The sequence below is a fragment of the Amyelois transitella genome, chromosome 2, assembly GCF_032362555.1.
Source record: "Amyelois transitella isolate CPQ chromosome 2, ilAmyTran1.1, whole genome shotgun sequence".
Lineage (NCBI taxonomy): Eukaryota > Metazoa > Arthropoda > Insecta > Lepidoptera > Pyralidae > Amyelois > Amyelois transitella.
In genome coordinates, this window is record NC_083505.1 from 1063868 (window position 1) to 1085672 (window position 21805).

Here is a 21805-nt window from a genome sequence, read left to right on the forward strand (position 1 = left end):
TGGACTGAAATACCTCGTTCAGCTGTAGGTATCGCTGTATGATGGAATTGAGATTCAAATAGTGACAGGTTGCTAGCCAATCTCCTGCAAGAATATTATTAACATTTCCCTTAGTCACTTAGAATACTAAAGTGCTGTAAACCACATGGCACGGATTATTGGTAGGTTTCTAGAAAATTCATTAAAAATGAAGAACATCCTAGATAGGGGTTTTCAAAACAGTTACCTAATTAAATTATTTAAAATTATACCCCAATTAATTTAAATGCTTATTTTATATATCCATTTTCATAATCAAAAGAAATACAAAATTTTTAAAACTTTGATCGTTATGCGTCCTGTCACTATTTGAATCTCAATACGAGTACCATCAAATCTATACAGCTGTACCCACGTGGCCCGTTTGCCTTTTCAAGACTGTTGGCTGTGTCTACCCCACAAGGGATATAACCGTGCCTATGTACATAAGTAAATATTGATAAAAATTTCGCAGCATATAAGTAGTTTTAGACAATGTTTTGATCAACGATTTTGTATAAGCGACGGTATTTAAAATTAGACCTGATGTGATTGCGTTTGGCATACCGACTCCTTAATCGGTTTGTGTTTATCACAAACAAGCTAAAAATAAATCGTTTCACAAAACAAGCTTTAAATAAAACTTTCGATGAATGAAGCGTAGCAATCTGAATTCAGATATATCATCCCCTTCATATTCCATTACATAAATTATACTTAAGAGCCATATATGTCATTATAATGAGGTAATTCAGTACTTACCTTTACTTATCAGGATATTTACATCTATTTAAAATTAACATAAATATCTTAGATTTTAACATATACATGTACATACATAATTTTAATGACGTCTTCATCCCTTACGGGGTAAACAGAGCCAACAGTCTTGAAAAGACTGAAAGGCCACGTTCAGCTGTATGGTTTAATGATGAAATTGAGATTTAAATCCTCATCCTTCTGGCTTTAGTCTTCGTTGCATCCTCACCACTCTGCAGAGGAGCCCGGCAACCCCTGGTCTTTGAATCCTGGATTGGGTGAGTCAGGTTTTTACACGAAGCCACTCCCATCTGACCTCCGCAACCTTTGCCTAACCTAACCCGTATTCGATCGATCATAGTTTCACATCCAGTTGCCTGAATGTGCAGGTTTCCTCATGATGTTTTACCTCACCGTGAGAACATCGGTTAGATGTCAAAACCAATCAAGTGTAGGGAATCAATTTATATTGCAATTAATTAAGTAATTTTCTTTTTATGTCTGGAAATGCATTGCCATTTCGGTGTCTGGGGAGCCGTCTGGTAACAGCTTTTGACCACGAAAATGATCCAAAAGAGAGTTAATAAGGTCATGGAGCCAGTCTGGTCTAATTTCTGTAACTTTGCTTACGGAGAATCTGGCCCGATTTGATCGATTACTTAGGTTTAACCATAGAAAAACATTGGTTATAACGAAAAGCGTTCACCTCTTACAATAACCCTGTAGTTTCATATCTAAAACATTTTAGTAACGTTAAGATTTACGCAACCGCATCTCACTCCAGAGAAGTGCGGACGCGCCGCGAGTAGGTATAAACAATACGCCCGTGACGTCACAGTCGATGTTCCAGCCGCGCAGATACCCCGCTTTCCAGCTCCGGGAACACAGGGCCGCATTCAAGGTTGTCCAGAATGTATTGGACATTTCCAGACGATTCTTTTCCATTTTCAAATGTGCTTTCCCTCTTTTGTTTTTTAACATACATATAGTCACGTATAAATCCCTTGCGTAGACAGAGCCAACAGTCTAGAAAAACTGAAAGGCTGCTTTCAGCTTACGGCTTAATGAAAGAATTGAGACTCAAATAGTGACAGGTTGCTAGCCCATCGTCTAAATGAAGAATCCCAAGTTTATAAGCCTATCCCTCAGTCGCCTTTTAAGACATCCATGGGAAAGAGATGGACTGATCCTATTTTTTTTTGTTTTTTAACCTTGAATTTAAAAAAAGAAAATGTGTTATCGGTTACATTATTTTCGACGAAATAGAAACCGAGAATATAAAAATAACTTAAAATGCCCAAGGTCGGCAGCCGAGCCCACTAATACGCAACTCTTTTGGCAAGAAGGGGGGCTAAGAAAACAAAAAAAAATGTAAATAATTACAATGGATCCCTCGTCGAGCACACCGTCCCGACTGGTAATTAATCACCGGCGCTGTTCCAACGAAAAATAGAATTTTAACGTCACGTCAGCTAAATTTTAAGAAATAATTGTACAATATCAAGCTTTGTTTCACACATTTTCCTCAGTTGCTTTAAAACGGGCAGAGAGACAGCTACACTATGACTTCGGAAGGAGCAAACCTTGTCACAACTTACGGCATTCTCTTGCTGCTTCTGGTAGCCTTATGGTTACTCTACTCAACTGCATTCTAAACAGTAAGTACTTACTGAAAATTAAAAAAAATATACTTCCTACTTGTTTTTTTTTTAAATAAAATCTGATATAATATTTCAAGGCTCAGAATTTCCAGTGGTTTGAAAATAAATTGTTTGCGGTGTGCGATATATTTAAACGAGCTTATGAGTGATTGTTGTGGGTGTGAATAAAATAATGTGACTTCAGCTCTCTAGAAATATTTGTTTTTGAATTCGCTAGGAAGTTTAAATATTAATTAACCTATATGTAAATAAAATATGATTTAAATAACTTGTCTCAAATAGATTTAAAATTTAAATTGTTATAAGGCGGCTATAGATGTGTTGGTATTAATTTGGGATGGTTAAATAATGATTCAGATGCAGCGTGTTTTGTAAAAAAGATTTGAAAATAAAGACCTGTGACGTCACATACTGCAATTTACTCATATGTATATTGGACAACCACCGTATTTTAACATACATAAATTGCATAAATCACTTTCTTTCCCGGAGGCAGACTAAATCATTCCACTAGCCACGATCCCTGCATATAGTTCTTTCCAAAGAAGCAATATGTACCCAGCATCAAAATGTTCAGTTAAAAATTCCAGGATTTCCAAATCCTAAGCCTTAATATGTCCCTGTATATTGACGTGCGTGCGCTTCAAAGCAACCACTTTGGAAGTGAGTTGACCAGTGCTGCTAGTACCGTGATACCATGCCGATCAACGCCGAGACGGTGAACCTGGCCGCCACGTACATGATTCTTGTGATCCTGTTGTTCTTCCTCTGGCTGTTCTACTCGGCCATCTTTTAGCAATTGTAAGTTTTATTTCTTTGGAATAAGAAACAAACTGCGTCGTGTGAAACGCCTAGTAAATTCGGTTAAATGCTCTTAAAATTCGACGTAGTAAATTTGAAACAGGTGTTCCGCGAACCGCGATCTCTTTTCAGTCTAACTATACGTACTCTAAGTTTAAAATTTCTTTAATAAAAAAAAAGATTAAAAAAAGATAGATTGCAGATGGCCAGTGCGCGAAATGGTTATGAAAAGGAAAAAGTTTCATAAAACGATTTTTTTAACGATTGCGTTAAAAACTACCTTTTATATTCTAATGTGAATTTAAAGGTAGATTTTAGCGGTGAATATGGACTTGTCTTGTGGACATGATAAGATGCTGCTTATCAATTAATTTGTGAATAACATACCTATTTTCGTTCACTTTATTGTAAAAATATCTTTAAAAACGATGTTACCGGAAATAAAAACAAAAACAATTTTAAAAATATTTGTGTACTTTACGTATTGTCCATTTATTTCAACTGTTGCTGCCTCGACATTAATACCTAAGCAAAAACAAAATACTTATCAAATAGCAAAACTCAACAAGAAAATTCTACTCAATTCCGTACTACACCAATCATCGCAATCTAAAAATATTTGAATTTGGAAGGCGTGGACGCGTAGGCGCGGCGACAAACCAGCGTCCCCAGTTCCCTGGAGTCGTTTGTCCAGTGAAGTCCTCGAAGCAGTCAGGTGCCAAAGTCGCCATGCCCAACCACGAGACCACCAACCTGATAGCCACCTACCTGATCCTGCTGCTACTGCTGGGGTCTCTGTGGCTGCTGTACTCCGGGCTGTACTGAGGTGCCTTGTCTTTTTGTGAGTTGTGTCCGTGTTTCGTGTAAAGTGCTGTATTAAATTAGGATTTCAGATTTTAAGGACCAACCGCACTGGAATCAAGTTAAAGGTCCTTTCATCTGTGAAGCATAAGAATATACTTACTCGTAATTTTTGCAGATTTTTTTATAGAAAGTTTGTGGTCAATAGGTTTCTTTCTTGCGTCATCTTCGAAATTCATCCGTCTATATATTTATAAATTACATATCGGTCCCCTTGGGGATCGAAAGGGAAGCATCTTAATATTTTTTTGACTGGTTAAAGGACTTTAAACTTTGAGTTTTTTTCACAAAAGCACGTGATCTAGATCCTTACCTCTTCAAAGTCTCAGATTTTTATTAACATCAAACATTTGCTTCATTAAAGAGAGTGAAATTATTACCTAACATGGGCGTGTCATGAATGATGCTGTGTGTTTTACAAAAACACACATACATTTAGTCACGTCCATGCAAAAGTTGAGAAGTCTAGAAAAGATTAAAGATGATCATTAGAACGAGCCCCTAATCCCGACCTATGACAACGCACGACAAGCAATTAGACAATAGCCCGACCGTGCCAACACGCCTATCACGGTTCCACGCTCTGTAAACTGACAATTTGTCTTAATGTTGTTAAATTGGAAACTACAGGGTTACTTGTAGAACATCAAGAACCTTGTATTGCTAAAAAGCCAACAGCATTTAGCAATATTTAGATATTTTTATCCAAAAATGTATCCAAAACGGGATAAGTTTACTGATGGATGGGAGTCGCATAACCTGCAAAGGTTGCGGAGGTCAGATGGGAGTCGCTTCGTGTAAAAACCTGACTCACCCAATATAGGATCCATGGTCAAAGGCATAACCCGGGCTTCTCTCCAGAGAGGTGAGGATGCAACCGGGACTAAAGCCAGGGTAGAAGATTTTTCCAAAAATGTCGCTACGTTTAGGTAGGTAATGGTGGTTTATATAATTGTGCTTTTAGTATTAAATATATATTTTTTATTTAACAAATATTTGGTGTGTGAAGATATAACATGTTTATATTCATATTCGAATCAAAGTCATAGCTTTAAATAAAATAAATATAAAAACAGATTTAACGAAAACATTTCAGCGTCTATGATTGACGAGCGGATGCCCGTGTCTCAATCGAAATGAAATCAGTTATGAAAATAATTTTGATGTAGAAGCGGCCAGATGTTGAGATGAAAGCTAAAATTGTACTCGCGCCAGAGACCGCCACTAGATATCATAACATTCCAGCCTTTAAATAACCTGAATAATTGTACAGACTCTTGAATGGCCCGTCGTAAAATATGCAGCAGCGAAAACGTTGAAATATTGTTGTTTTTAACCAAAAATTGTACGTGTGCCAAGTGTTTTTTTTCTTTTTGTAAAGGATTAAAGCGGAATTTCTCGCATAAACATGTCCGGCACGACGTCTGTCACGAATGTTAGGTTGCGTTAGACGAGCGGTTCTTCCGCTGTAAACAGTCGCTTCAAAAACGCTATTGCAAAATTTTTGTTACATGTTAAATTTAGGAGTCCGATTTTCCAGGGTGTTATTGTAACGTTAAAAAAGGCAGTGTGTGTTCTGTATCTGGTCATAGACGAAAGCTTTTTTTAAAGCTACTTTAAATTATTAAAAAAAAGAATTAACGCGGTACTTGTAATAACCGATATAGAAGACACTATATTAGTCAATGGTAGATACTACGTGGTCTTATTTGTGGACGAAACGTGTAATTTACTAATTGACCAGTTTTGAACTGCTCGTCTGTTAAACAATATGAGTTCAGCAGTAATCCTGCAACAAACAAACAAGCCGAATCGGTCCAAGATGAAACAGAACAATCCACACAAAACACAAGGTCACCGGCGGCCATCAAACAAACTGTAAAATCTACTTCCCACGATTGTTTATCAATTTGGTTCATTGATCAATGCGAACAGATTTAGAAGCGTGGAGGATTTGATCACAAAATCAATAGTATGTATTTGCCACTAGATTGTACTTACCTATATTATGACAATGAATGTGGATGTGAACGAGAGAATTGCGAAACTGAAAAGTGGGAGAAGGCTGGTCATGCGGACAGAAAAGAAGATTCCTGGTACAAATAAGTCCTTAGACGGCGAGCATGCGGATTCGTGAGATCAAGATGATAACCGCAAATGAAAGAACGGCCAAAAGGAAAAAGTCTGCAGAAACTGGATCGTAACTGCTCAAAACAGGGATATTTAGTGAGGGTAAAAGGAGGTCTAGGTGATTATGATAATGAGGAATCCACTAATACCTACATATATTTTAATATTAATTGATTAACTTAAAAACAACGTCATAGTCTAAATATAAATATCATTGTATCAAAATAAACTCTGAAGCCATGAAAAATCGAAACAATGACAAAAATAAAATTAACACTGTGAACAAAAATAAATTTTTAGTGTCTGTTGTTTCCAATGAAAACAAAACAGTTGCGCAAATTTAATATTTATTTATCAAAAAGCTTCTGCGCATGGCTTCACTCTCATGATAATTTCAAATAATTATTTTTATCAAAAAGTTAAATTAAAATATAGTAATTTGCAAAACCGATTCGATATACTATGGTAATATGATATATTGCTTTCTAGTAGATCACCACTCAGTGATCATTACTTTTTTCACTTGTTATGTGGGAATTATTTTTCAACACATTTCAAAGCAATGCTTCTAGAATTTAAGTTAAATAAAATTTATAATGCAATCTTAATAAAACCTGAAATAACTCTGAGGTATATGTGGGACTATAACGAATGATGCGTGTCAAACATGTTGATATTCGAATACATTTTATCAGCGCCATAGTGAATAATATAAATGAAGACCATGTCATTCTGGAATGTTAGAGATTTTAAACATTTTGTCATAAGTGTGAAATAGTTAATACGGTCAAATTATTATTTCGGGAACAAAATCGATGAGTTCCCTGGACGATGTTTTCTTTTTGCATTCGCTCGTAATCTGATTGATAACTGAACTAACCCCTAATGATATTAGCTTATGTTTCATGTGTATGCTTTTTCAGAAGTGTTCCCTTATTTCTGACGAGGAAACCGGCGCACACATAATAACCACGAACCCAGATTGAGTAAGTCAGTATTTTACACAAAGCCACTTCATATTAGATCATGATTTATAGTCCATAGGATCATACGCACCGGAAGGTTTTTACCCAATTATACAAAACATCCAGTTGCGCAAAATGCATTTTGAATGTGTAGATATTGTCACGATATTTCCAATAGAAATATGTAATCTATATTAAGTAGATAATCAGAAAAAAGATTTTTCGACCACAGACGCCCACGAGACTATAACGAGTGAGGTTTGTCAAGCATCGTTGATATTCTAATATTTACCGGACTCACAGTGAATAATAATAAATAAAGACCGTGTCATTCTGGAATGCTAGAGATTTTCAACAATTTGTCGCGTGTGCAAAATAGGCAGATTGACGTCAATGCTCATGTTTCCGGCATAAGTGCCCCGAAAATATTACTTACATAGACGATGTTTTTATGTGCAGTCAATAATAGCTAGTTAATATTTAAATAATTTAGATTATAGTTATAAAACTAAATATTTTTTTTTATTTTCATACCTCAACAAGGTTTATTTTTATTAGGAAAATTTTATAAGGAACACATAAGATCTTTTTTTATATGTACCAGGCACATATCACATAAAAAAAACTATATTAGTAAATTGACATCCGGTGAAACTGCTGCAGTGGAGCTTGTTCCGCCGCTTCTTCCACACATGTGTTGTGGAAGAATTATAATTAAGTTTTGTTAACGCCAAAAAGTGTTACCTTGATGTGAAAATGTCAATAAATTTTGAAAAGAAATCTATTCTATAATAATATATTCTGAACTCCATGGTTTACGACGATGACTAGAGAGCGATTTGGCTCAGTAAATTAGCAGAGATACCATATTATTTAAAATACGTTGCATTACTAGTCTTTTTGTTTGTTACAGACGAGAGCAAGTAAACGTCACCATGTGAGACCAAAGTGCGAAGCAGAGCTGAAATGCAACTTAAATTAAGAAACCGTAATTTTAGTATTAAGTTAATAAGTTAAGCCATTTTATACCCGAGCATTTAAGTTATCGTAATGGAGGTCCCTGGTCTGAGACAGGAGCTATGGTGCTGGGCATTCCAATTTAAACTCTAAAATTTAGAGGAAAGACAGATAAAACACCGATTATGTGAATAGAGCCTAGCAATTAATATTTGCTGAAAGGCGTAACACCAGAACTAAAGATTTTATCATTGTTAAGAATAATTTAAGTGTTTTAATAAAGATTTTTCTATTAAGTTTCTTATTTATTTGGAATCCACCATTTTCCTTTATAATTTGGAATTTTATTTTAATTAAATTATCAAAGCTTTAATTTATTTTTGGAAATCTTATTATTGTATTACATATTTAATTTCTGATAGGTAATTGTGAACTAAAATAAAACCAAAAATCTAGTTTAGTTCCTTCTTGAAACACCATCTAGACGTTCTCTAACACCAAAAAAAGATTTGTCAATGCGTCTCTAGCTGTTCGTGGAGAAGTGCATCGAAAAATGTTAAAGGAATCATCTCCTTATATCCAAGTACAAATAAAAGAACACTGACCGACTGATTGCCTGACATTATCTTTGTTTTCGAGTTTAGGTTTTTACGTGCACTAAGATATATTTTCCCGCGAGAACGTTCCCGTGAGCCAACTCTAGTTTTAAATAAGTTACGAACCCAGAGAAAAGTATGGTGATTGTAAAACTATTCTTAATTTGGGGGGAGTTTTTACAATGAAGAAAGTAATTATAATAGGTTTTTTTTAAATGAAGACCTATTTGTTTTATATAATATGATAATATATTTATTTAAAATTTAATGGTTATTAACGACCAAGGGTTGGACATGACATACTACCAAATAAACACATAGGTTTGACATTATATTTTATTTTCTTCAAAGACGAATTATAACAAGAACACTAAACACAATATGAATAAAGACTAAAAATTAAGACTTTTCTACGTTATCTTAATCACTTTTTCTCTGAATCTTTCTTTTTATCTACGTTTTTATTTTTATTTTCAGATGAAGTTGATGGTTGTTCATGATCTTGGGCATCTTCAGGTTGCAAGGGTACACCTTGAAGTAAAGACTTTTCGTCTTTATAACGAACATGAACAGACCGCCTATTCAAACGAATAGCTGCATTATCTTTGTGGTCACTATCATCAATACCATCATAATCTTCCACATCAAAATCAACCAATGTTTGGAGTAATTTCTTCTCATCTTTACTGGCTCCAGAGTGGTCTGCTTGGTCTGAAGTGGTAGATATTTCTGGTTCCGGGTTTAATATTGCTGCAGACTGGGAAAGTTTTAGTTCTGATGGGACATGTTCAGTATGTCGCGATTTTAATACGTTGATGAGTGTGGTGGAGGTTACTTGCGCTTCTGAATCTAAAAGATTTTTATCAATAGAAAACGATGATAAAGCATCTTCGTTATCATTATATTTAGTTTCATCCTTAACTGTTGTTTCTCTATCCGATGGAGATTCTTTATTCAAACCTTCTTCTTTGTTTTTATTATCCTGAAAGAGACTATCTCTAAAGGACTCTTCTCTACTAAGCTTCATAGCTTCTAAATCTTCACTTTCTGGCCCACTTTCTGACATTCCACTGGTTCCTGAAGGCGATGTATCGTCAGAACTGTCAGCATTTTTTATAGTTGCCAAACTTTCTCCAGTTCTAGGTAGCTCCTGCATTGCTTCACCATCAAGTCTGTCGGTGAGTGAAATATTAGTCAATTCAAACTCAGATTGTGAATCAGACGTTTTCTTTAATGTTCTCGGAAGCTCTGTCTCTTGTCTGTTAAGTTCTGAAGGTTCAGGTGCAGCGTCTTCAGACAAAGCACCTGGTGGGCTACTTGGAGGGAAACCTGGTGGTCCACCTGCTCCTGGAGGGACAGGCGCAAAGTCAGCGTGCGCCCAGGGGATAGATGTTTTTCTGACTTGATGAAATGTTGGTCTTTCGTAAGGTTGACCAGAATCGTCATCGAAATCTAAATGGTCGTAAATAGAATCAGCGCTATTAGGAAAGTGTGTTAGCAGGAAATTCCAGTCTTCATATGCAAGCGTCAGAATTTGGCTCTTCAGTACCGATTGATAAGAGCACTTGAATGGCGTGTTGGGATATAAGCCTTCCACCTGAAAGCAATATATGAAATCAGAAGATCAAAATGATTCATACTCGTATCATTTCGTTTTATGTTGAGAAATCAAGAATAACTTTTTAGAGTATTTTATAAGTTCTATTGTGTTAGGTATTGTTATTGTACCGTGTGGTTCCCGGCACCAACATAAAAAAGAAAAGGATCACTCCATCTCATTCCCCGTGGATGTCGTAAGAGGCGACTAAGGGATGGGCTTATAAACTTGGGATTCTTGTTTTAGGCGATGGGCTAGCAATCTGTCGCTATTTGAATCTCAATTCTATCATAAAGCCAAACAGCTGAACGTGGCCTACCAGTCTCTTCAAGACTTTTGGCTCTGTCTACCCCGCAAGGGATATAGACGTGACTATATGAATGAATAAATATGAATTGTCTTAGGCTAGACACCAAAATCATCTCTTGAATGAAAATTATTAATTAACCATCTCATTAATGAAAAAATATTTATTTACCAGTCCGAAACTGCCACCAGCAATGATGCTCCTGATTGTGGTGGATCTCGACGAGGTCTCCCTGACCTTGCCGGTGTGGACAATGTATATGGTGTCGGTGATCTCGCCTTCCTTCACGATGAACATATCTGAGGAGGAAATACAAATGTTATTATCACCTATACCTCTTCCTCTTCTTCTCCGAGTAGCGGTGATACAACCAAGTCTAACTCCAGGACAGGAGGATAATGTTGGCTAATCTTATACATAAAATTCTCGTGTCACAATGTTTGTCTCTGTACTCCTCAGAAACGGCTTCACCGATTTTAACCACATTTTGCATGCATATTCAGTAGGTCTGAGAATCGGCTAACATCTATTTTTCATACCCCTAAGTGTTAAGGGTTGTCCACCCTTAACATTTTTTTAACTAGACATTACTTATAAAATTATTAATATGGCAAAACAACTTTTGCCGGGACAGCTAGTTATAAATAAAAATTGCACTACCGAAATGCATTTTCGACAATAATTTTGATACTATGTTGATAGGTAGGTATGTGTCGAAATAAGTGTATCAGCACATATAAGAAAAGAACATATTCCCAAATATTTTTAAAAGAGTTATAGTAGGTACCGTGTGTTATGTGTATGATGTGCCGTGTGGTTCTCGGCACAAATAAAAAAAGGACCACTCCATTTCTTTACCATGGATGTCGTAAAAAGCGACTAAGGGATAGGCTTATGAACTAGGGATTCTTCTTTTAGGCGATGGGCTAGCAACATGTCATTATTTGAATCTCATTTCTATCATTGAGCCAAACAGCTGAACGTGGCCTACCAGTCTAAGACTGTTGGCACTGTCTACCCCGCAAGGGATATAGACGTGACTATATGTATGTATGTAGCTATTATAGTAGGTACAAAAATTAACTATGCTTACTGCGATTGTAATAATACATTTTCAATTTCCCAACCAGCTGTCGCAGGAATGCGCGCTCGCAGGCTTCAAACACGATGTGCTTTAACAATAAATAATGTATACTTTTTTTTTTTTGAGACGCTAATTTGTTTGTTTGGCAATAAATTGTTTATTAGATGGGTATACTGGGTACAACTGTTTGATAAGTGTAGCGTTGATGGGTCTCTGCTATTTGATAATAATGTATAGTTATTCGTCTCCCGGTACCAATAAAAAAAGTAGAATAGGACCACACCATCTCGTTCCCATGGATGTCGTAAAAGGCGACTAAGTTATAGGCTTATAAACTTGGGATTCTTCTTTTAGGCAATGTGCTAGCAACCTGTCACTATTTGAATCTCAATTCTATCGTTACGCCCAACAGCTGAACGTGGTATATCAGTCTTTTTAACACTGTTGGCTCTGTCTACCCCGCAAGGGATATAGACGTGATTATATGTATGCATGATGTATGATAGAGAGAAGAGAAGACTTTACGTGTTTAAGATAGCGCCGTCTTTCCTTGAATACTATGCTCGCACCGAATTACCTACTTCTGGATCGCGATAATAAAGTTCTTTGTCAGACCCAATGGTTGACTGGTAGATAATGTTTCCAGCATTAAGTCCGCCAATTGTGCTATACATTATGTGCAATTTAGTATAAATAAAAATAAATAATAAGCTTGCCTTGTGGTTCCCGGCACGAATAGAAAAAAGAATAGGACCACTCCATCTCTTTCCCATGGATGTCGTAAAAGGCGACTAAGGGGTAGGCTTATAAACTTGGGATTCTTCTTTTAGGCGATGGGCTAGCAACCTGTCACTATTTGAATCTCAATTCCATCTTAAAGTCAAACAGCTGAACGTGGCCTATTAGTCTTTACAAGACTGTTGGCTCTGTCTACCCCGCAAGGGATTTAGACGTGATTATATGTATGTATGTAAATAATAAGCAGATCCCGGATCAGCTTCAGCCGGATCTCGCGAGGTTCTCCTTCTCGGAACGGATCTAGGGTAGGAACTTACATGGTTGAGATGCGTCATGTAAGCAGCGGCCATCACCTTCAGCTTCAGCGCGGGGGGTGCAGTCTCCAGGAAATGTGGCACCTGCAGGCCGCGCGCCTCCCTCCACAGGTGGAGGGAGTAATGGTTCACCGTGTTCACCAGGTTCTTGGAGACGCGGTTGTTTGCAAGGAAATGCTGAGTGATGAAAATTTAAACTGGTCAAGAATAATGTAATACATACATATGGTCACGTCTATATCCCTTGCGGGGTAGACAGAGCCAACAGTCCAAAGCCAACTAATGTAATCTATACTAATATTATAAAGCTGAAGAGTTTCTTTGCGTGAACGCGCTAATCTTTTTGTGTTCAATAGACCATTTATCGAGGAAGGCTTTAGGCTATATAACATCAGAAGAAATAATGGAAAATGTAAAAATAGGGGAAAATTTTTTCATCCTTGAGGGCTTCAATGATGCCCAAAATAACTATTTCACGCGGACGAAGTCGCGGGTACAGCAAGTATAATTTAAACTTTATGCACGTAAAATGTACAATAGGTGAACTTAATGCCACAAGGCATTCTCTGCCAGTCGAACCTTTGGATCAAACGGAGCTGGATGTACCTTCTTATGATAATAAAACTAATGATGGATGTACTGAGATGATGTAATAATGTTAGGGTAACTCATTAAAATTTTCCTATGTATTTGCGGCCAGAAACAGTACGAGTATTAGGCTATGAAAGGCTAGGCTAGATTAGGCTAAAAAAGAAGTTTGAAACTTCGACGGCGGATTGCTTTTTGTTGACGAATCGGAAAGATGAAAAGTCCTGCCGTTTAGAAGCCTAAGGACTTTAAAATAAGTAGTTAATGTTGTGAAGGGCGCACGATCATCGGAGAACAGTGAATGAATAGGTAAATTTTTCCAAAAGCCACGTCTGCCTTAAGCATGTTATTAGTAATTTGTAAGAATAAGAACATTTATCGAAATTCTTTAGAAACAATTTTCCTACATTTGTAGAGTCCCCAACTCTAGAAATTTCCCTTGTAAACGATGCCTGTTTCATTATATTTAATTAAACAATTATATCTTAGAAAAAGCAAATTTTTGTTTGTATGTAAGTAAATTTTTGTACTCATTCTTAGAAGTGAAAACTCTAACGCCATAACCTTTAGCTCCAGGAACTTGCAGTAGAAGCCGAAATTCCTGAAGGATTGGTACTGGATGATGTTGGAGAACTCGCCCACGTACACCATGTACACCATCACTGATATTATTTGGAAGATGCATACAAACACCACCTGGACGAAAGAATTTAGTGTTTAATGTTTCTCCTTAAAATCGTTAATGAAACAAAAGATAAAATTATATTCGGACATGTAGCGGGAGCGATAGTTCGGGCTCGACCGCCACAAAGACAAGATTTTACGCCAGGCCGGTGTTTTGCTTGAACCGCGGCTCAAACGAGGTTTTGTCCGAGGTTGTATATATGCTCCAATCCGCGAAATCTTTGCTTGCGCGATTTAGACTTTTCGCTGTTATTAGCTTAAAGCATCGCGTGATGGGCTGTTGTGACTTGTGGCGTAGAGATATAGCCACAGAATATGTCTGTGGCTATATCTCTACGCAGCAGATTGAAGTCTGATGGAATGGATGGATCCGATAGAAGAAACTCTGAAGAAGAAATCAACGGTATTTAATTTAATAAGTTACTAACTATAAAGTTTGGAATATGTATTTGTAGTTTCTGGTAAAGTGAATTATTAAAAAAAAGCTTGCTTTGGATAATACCTATACTTCGGTATCATCGTGGCTGGTTTAGAAATGTGGAATAGACAATGTAGGACAATGACAAAGTAATTTATTTAAAACTCTGTTAAACCTTACAGCTACAACTGGTAAACTTTAAATGCTCAAAGCATTACCTATCAGTCAACCTTCAGAATAAATAAATAAATATAAATAAGTATATACGGGACAAATTACACAGATTAAGTTAGCCTCGAAGTAAGTTCGAGACTTGTGTAACGAGATACTAACTCAACGATACTATATTTTATAATAAATACTTATAAAGATAAACATCCAAGACCCAGGCCAATCAGAAAAAGTTATTTTCTCATCATGCCCTGGCCGGGATTCGAACCCAGGACCTCCGGAGTCACAGAAGCGTACTACCGCTGCGCCACAGAGGACGTCTAAAATACTTATAAATTCATACTGTGGCTTCATTATGGCTTACTTGAATTCTACCATTACTATACAAGTCCATATCAACCACTATCAACATTTCTAACATCTTAGTTACACGCAGTTCACTGTACAACATTCTCATGTTTATAAATTTTAACTGTCAGGTACAGAAATAGTGAAACAAAACACAAACAAATCTCAAGACTGGATATAAATGTTGTGCAATGAATTTACTCAAGAGGATTACGAATATTATAATGGAGTAGGCACATTTTGTGTTGCTTGGCAGTGACTCAACTCTGATTTTGTTGAATAGTTCGAAATGACTTGTTTTTAGTATAGGTATTAATCCAATCATTCATAGAGTCAAGTGCTCTAATGCTTCCTCTGTGACCGAGTTGCGATCTCATTGATTTTTATGTGCTATAAAATTATTAATACTGACCGTGTAAAATGTATGTATTACTCTACTTACTATACTCTACATCGTTAAGTTAGTACCCCATAATACAAGTCTTAATTTTAGCTGATTTTGTATTGGTGCCGTGTGGTACCCGGCACCAATACAAAAAAGTATAGGACCTCTGCATCTCTTTCCCATGGATGTCGTAAAAAGCGACTTAGGGATAGGCTTACAAACTTGGGATTACAAATTTATTTTTTAGGCGATGGGCTAGCAACCTGTCATTGTTTGAATCTCAATTCTATCATTAAGCCAAATAGCTGAACGTGGCCATTCAGTCTTTTCAAGACTGTTGGCTCTGTCTACCCCGCAAGGGATATAGACGTGACCATATGTATGTATGTATGTTAATTTTAGCTTCTGGTCTCTCAACTCGTGTAATGGTAGACCCGTGTCTGATTGTTACCTCCGAATGGTTCTTGGGCATGATGTCACCGACCCCGTTCTGGGTGAAGGTGGTCAGCACGAAGTACATTGAGCACACGTACAGGTTGCTGCACAATGTCCCGTTGTTTCCTTCGTGAAGAATATCATCATTAATTCATATTCTCTATTGCTTCCTGTTAGTTAGTGATCGTTCTTCTCTCCGAAGAGATGAGGATATAACTGGGTTTAGGCCTACCTATGACTTTGCTCTCCAAATTCTCTTTTGAATTGGATTTCATTAATTAGGTTATGTATATATTATATGTCATTTATCATGTGGATGTAGGTAGTAATTAATCATTGCCTATTTTTTCCATATTACGATAAAAAGAATAGAACCACTCCATCTCTTTCCCATGGATATAGTAAAAGGCCTCTAAGGGATACGCTTGTAAATATGAGATTCTTCTTTTGGACGATGGGCTACCGGTCTGTCACTCTATCATTGAGCCAAGCAGCTGAACGTGGCTGATTAGTCTTTTTGAAACTGTTAGCTCTGTCTTCCCTACAGGGGACGGGGATACCGACGTAATTGTATGTATGTTCCATGGTACGAAAGATAGACATTTCTTACATGCTGTGATACATAGCTTACAAATGTAGCCGCCATCTTGCAATCGGAAATGACGTTAACATTTATAAAACGAATAATAAAATAGCTTCATAACAATTACTGCTATAAATCCACGAGGATTGTGGTCTCTTCGCGTCCTCCATTACACCGATGAAGTACCAGAGACAGGTGGACGTGTGGATGAAGAGGGAGAACCAGATGACCACGGTGAAGACTGTGGTGACGGTCAGGTTGATGTTCAGCCGCTCGTGGTGACGGACCAGGCATTTGTATACTGTCATCTGGTAAATGTGGTTATTGGCTAACTTAATCTCATGTGAACAGTTAGGTAAAAGCGATTAAATCAATACGTATGATCACACCTTTAGATGTAGCGATAGGCAGAGACTATATTTTTTTTCTCGATGCGATCCAGGAGTTTGTTTTATGTACATTGACTATTATTTTCACAAAAGATCGGTTTAGTCTTGGTTTATCTTTAACAAGAAATCTTCAAGAGTCCTTAACTTGATCGAACTATCTAAGCGATCCAGTAATTAGAAAAACAATGAAACTGATTACTCGAGAAAAAACTACGACATGAGAAGGAAGAGTAGACGGCGGAAAATTTCTACTTTAATCACGAGTATCTTTATAATCAATGGTACTATTTACCCTACGGAGAATTCAAAGAGTATCATTCAATGGTACTATTTACCTACCCTACGGAGAATTCAAAGAATATCATAAAAATGCATCACTAACGATCCTTAAAAGTCTGTTGAGCCGCAGCCATGAAAATATCATCCAGGGATCATTTTTATTTAAGAAACCAAACAGTTCAATCGGCAGACTGGACATAAGGTCGTATTTGAAAACACCTCTGAAGTAGCTGCAGATAGAAAGATTACAAATACATCAAATATAATTTAAATTGGACTGCCCGAGCAGTCGTTCATCAGCAAATATGCCATACAATTACTGAGTGACTGACTGACAGACTACGCACACAAACATCAAATTAGACTAAATCAAATTGGGATTGTATCGTGTGGTTCCTGACAATTGTATGCATATTACTCTGTTTCTATCTATGGATGTTGTAAATGGACTAAGGGAATAGGCACATTTAAACAGTTTATAGGCACAATGATCCAATACGGGTTAGGTTCACCTGCAAAAGTTATCAAAAGGGAATCGCTAACTGACTGATCCAACCTGACCTGACTAACCCAAAATTGGATTACAATCAAAAGTGCACCCCCGACTTCTTTTCAGAGACGTGAGAATTAAACCGCGATTAATTCCGGTCACGAGGAAGGATGAAACTGAAAAATTTGTTGGTACAAATTCACACAATGATAAACAGCTTTTTTTAAAATAAATGCCACAAATTATTACTAATTAGACAAAATTATTGGACCGAGCTATTAAAAAGACTTACCCTTTCCTCATCGGCAGCAGCACCTTCTTCAGATTATCAGCGTCCACAATATACGGCAAAGAATACTGAATCAGCACTTTGACCAAGAACGCGACATCCAACGCGTACAACACGATGATGAGCTGGATCGAGTTGTTTTGGAAGCCAGCATTGTAAACGTCGAGGTAGACGCAGGCGAGGGACACGACGATGAGGTAAATTTGAATGTATTTGTCCTTAAAGTAGAGGTGTTTGATGAGACCACGGCGGCTTTTGAAGAACATGTTGCCGTAGGTGCTCCGGCGCTCTCTCATGCCGATGGTACTTCTGCGGTCTCTTGGGCCTCGCAGATTTGCGCTACCGGGGATAAAGTTCTGGAAAGTATGTTTATTTTAACTTTAGTTTACGAATGAATTTTGTTTATCACAATGGACTTCAGATCATCTATGTAGACAACATCTTGTCATATAGCTTACTGAAGGAGACCCTCTTTTAAGGTGATGCTTTATATATTATCTCTATTTCATTTGCAAATTTTTATATAATTGTAATTGAAACATCACATGTAAAATGCTTTCCTAACTGTTATATGGATGAAGATTTATCACCTCATTATCTCCTCGACACTTGACCATCAGTTTCTGCACCTCCGGAAAGTCGGCCAGGGTCCGCTGGAAGTTGTATGTCTTGATCTGCAGCACGTGGACTCTGGTCTGGGTCACGATCGTGGACTGACTTCGCACCATCGTCAACTGGTCCAGATTGCCAAACACGCTAAAATTGATCAGATCTTGTAGTTCAGTAAGTTTTATTTACAAACTAGTAAATGCCAGCGATAATACGTGGAATCCTTTTCCATGGAAATTAAGGGAAATAGTCGCCGAGGATAGCGAGCTATATATATCACTTAACTTGGTGAACGCAGAGGTAGACCAGCCCGATTTTATTACTACCCGTCGTCTTAAAGAGGAACCCTTAAGTCTAAAAGCCCTTGATTGACTTACAATCTGCATGGGTAGAGATGCAGCTGTCCCACACAAAACTTTTTCTTCGCTACCTATAAGCATAACACAGCAAAGGACTACTTAAATACATACATACATACATATAGTCACGTCTATATCCCTTACGGGGTAGACAGAGCCAACAGTCCCGAAAAGATGAAAGCTGCTCGGCTTGATGATGGAATTGAGATCCAAATAGAGACAGGTTGCTAGCCCATCGCCTAAAAAAAGAATCGCAATTTTATCAGCCTATCTCTTAGTCGCTTTTTACGACATCCATGGGAAAGAGATGGAGTGGTCCTATTCTTTTTGTTTTGGTGCCGGGAACCACACGGCACTACTTAAACTACCTATATAAAAGAAAATTACCTGCCCTTAGACAACTTGTGCATAACGCTGCAGTCGTCGTAGAAGATCCTGACTTGGACCTTGCCATAGACCAGAAAATACAAGTCCGAGATCACGTCATCAGCCTCGATGATGTTCATGCCCCGAAGAAGGTAGATACTCTTCACCTCACGGCCAAGGACACGGAGAAGTGATATGTCGCATTTCGACAGGAATGGACACTGGTGAGGAAAATGTAAAGTTCACATTTGTGATTCACTTATGCTGACTGCAAGTCTTATAAAAGCGGCTTTTCTATATGCAAATGATCGAAATTATGTGAACGTGGATGGCTTAAGATTGGTCTGTGAAAAGGCTTTCTTGTATGGTATGTTAGAAAAAACGAATGAATCTGTAAGAATGGCTTCTAATAATACAATTTGCCGGTCTCTGTGACGCAATGGTAGTATGATTGTCCGTGACATCAGAGGTCCCGGGTTCGAATCCCGGCCAGGGCATGTTGAGAAAAAAACTTTTTCTGATTGACTGGGTCTTGGATGTTTATCTATATAAATATTTATTATAAAATATAGTATCGTTGAGTTAGTATCTCGTAACACAAGTCTCGAACTTACTTCGAGGCTAACTCAATCTGTGAAATTTGTCCCGTTTATATTTATTTAGTTATTTATAAATATTAAATGAAAAGCATAATGATGGAGATATATAGCGAGAAACTACGAGAAAACGATTCACAACACCTACAATCCTTCGCCGATTTGACAAGGTTTTGTTACATATTGTATTTTTAGTAAGTAACCTTAGCGAAAGTGGATCCATATATGTGCAGAATGGCGTCTGTTCTCAACGTCATCTGGCCGCAGAGTTTCAACACTTTGTTGTAGTCCACGCCGCCCATCTTGTCCCAGTTGTATTCGTAATAATCAAGCACCTCTCTTTGAAAATACGTTATTAATTAGAAGATTAGTGTTCAAAGGATGAATAATTGACATGCATGTCCATCAATTAATTCCAGATGTAGAAATACGAATAACTAATGCTGGAAAACCAAACAGCGAACTTTTTGATATTAATCAAAATTTATTATATTAGCTAAAGATGACTGAATGACTGACTGTTTGACTAATATATTAACGCACATCTCACACTGCCGAGTCTGGAGATTTGAATCACAATGAGAGAAATTCCCGAGGAAAAGAAAATTAACTCGATTTTTCGCTTCACACGTCTAAGACCAAACAATTAAGTTTACTTTTGCAAATCCTTATCCAACTCTTCCTTGCGCATGAAGTTGATGATGTCCCTCAGGTCCTCCTGGAACCCCGCCAGCTCCTTGTTGACGTTGGCGCGGATGCTGATGATGCACACGGAGAAATACGTGATCACCATCGTTCCTGTACAATAAGGGGTGGTGCTTTCACTTCAAAGACAAGAATATAGGAATCTTTGTAGCTCAAGAATGGAAATGATGAAGAGAATAAAAAAAAAAGAAGATTGTAGGCATATTTTTAGAAATTAATTAAGAGTTACCCATATATATTTAATCAAGTCTAGAAAAGACTGCAGAATGGAATAGAATAGATTTATTTTCAAAATTGGATACAAAGTATCACTTATTGACGTCACATAACTTAAATCGGCGGAACAAACTACACTGCAGAATTTTCATCGGACGTCAATTTACAAATATAGATCTCTTAAATCTAAATCTAAAATGGACGAATGCACATTGTCTACACTGCATGCGTCGAGGTTCTGGTAGGTCGGTCTGTCTACCCCGCAAGGGATATAGACGTGACCATATGTATGTATGTATGTAAGTGTTTGTCTGTCTATGGAGGCTGAACGGCCACTACAGACTGGAAGGCCATGTTTAGGCAATGGGATAGCAAATCTGTCACTATTTGAATCTCAATTCCATCATTTAGCCATACGGTGGCTTTTCAGTCTTCGCGATACTGCCTACCCCACAAGGGATATAGACGTGACTAAATGTATGCAAGATTAAATGTCTATGATCAACCGTTGACCGTCTCAATAAATATTACTCACCAATAACCATTCCGATGAAGAAGATCTTCATGAGGATAAAGTTGGTGGGATGGAAGCTGCCGTAGCCGGTGGTGGTGGTCACATACACCACCCAGAAGTAAGTCGCCAGGTGGAGATTCCATGGGGTTCCCCGCATATTGAAACCAACTGAAAAAAAAACACGTTTCAGTTTCTTATATGTATACATCTATACTAATATTATAAAGCTGAAGAGTTTGTTTGTTTGTTTGAACGCGCTAATCTCAGGAACTACTGATTCGAAATGAAAAATTCTTTTTGTGTTGAATAGGCCATTTATCGAGGAAGGTTTTAGGCTATATAACATCACGCTACAACTATTAGGGGCGAAGATATAATGGAAAATGTGAAAAAAAAAAGGGGAAAATTATTCACCATTGAGGGCCTCAATAATGCCCAAAATAACTATTCACGCGGACGGAGTCGCGGGCACAGCTAGTACATGTATATAACCGCTTCTTTATCCCATACGATTTAGACCTTAGAGGTAGAATCTTTAAGCAATACGGTACCTACTCAGTTTCTAGGGCCAAACATGTTGTGGAAATTTCATC

General features: G+C 37.4%; 1 protein-coding gene and 1 long non-coding RNA gene across 3 annotated transcripts in view; one reads left to right on the forward strand and one right to left on the reverse strand.

Annotated features, from left to right (window-relative positions):
- The first annotated feature begins 3093 nt into the window (after window positions 1–3093).
- LOC106136847 (uncharacterized) lies at window positions 3094–8448 on the forward strand. Of its 2 annotated transcripts, XR_009656965.1 has the most exons (3): window positions 3097–3239; window positions 3872–4065; window positions 8109–8448. It is a non-coding gene; the product is annotated as an uncharacterized LOC106136847 (long non-coding RNA). The 2 variants fall into 2 exon arrangements; XR_001228667.2 differs by lacking the exon at window positions 3872–4065 and having other exon boundaries at window positions 3094–3239.
- Window positions 8449–9172: 724 nt separating this feature from the next.
- Window positions 9173–21805, reverse strand: part of LOC106136834 (uncharacterized) — a 40285-nt gene continuing 27652 nt past the window's right edge. The window contains exons 27-39 of the mRNA XM_060947689.1: window positions 21234–21376; window positions 20434–20575; window positions 19981–20116; window positions 19203–19402; window positions 18438–18603; window positions 17874–18203; window positions 16528–16708; window positions 15834–15943; window positions 13941–14072; window positions 12792–12965; window positions 11746–11824; window positions 10824–10951; window positions 9173–10345 (exon numbers count right to left, since the gene is read on the reverse strand). Of these exons, the coding sequence (XP_060803672.1) occupies window positions 9173–10345; window positions 10824–10951; window positions 11746–11824; window positions 12792–12965; window positions 13941–14072; window positions 15834–15943; window positions 16528–16708; window positions 17874–18203; window positions 18438–18603; window positions 19203–19402; window positions 19981–20116; window positions 20434–20575; window positions 21234–21376 (3094 nt within the window). The remainder of the gene's footprint in view (window positions 10346–10823; window positions 10952–11745; window positions 11825–12791; window positions 12966–13940; window positions 14073–15833; window positions 15944–16527; window positions 16709–17873; window positions 18204–18437; window positions 18604–19202; window positions 19403–19980; window positions 20117–20433; window positions 20576–21233; window positions 21377–21805) is intronic.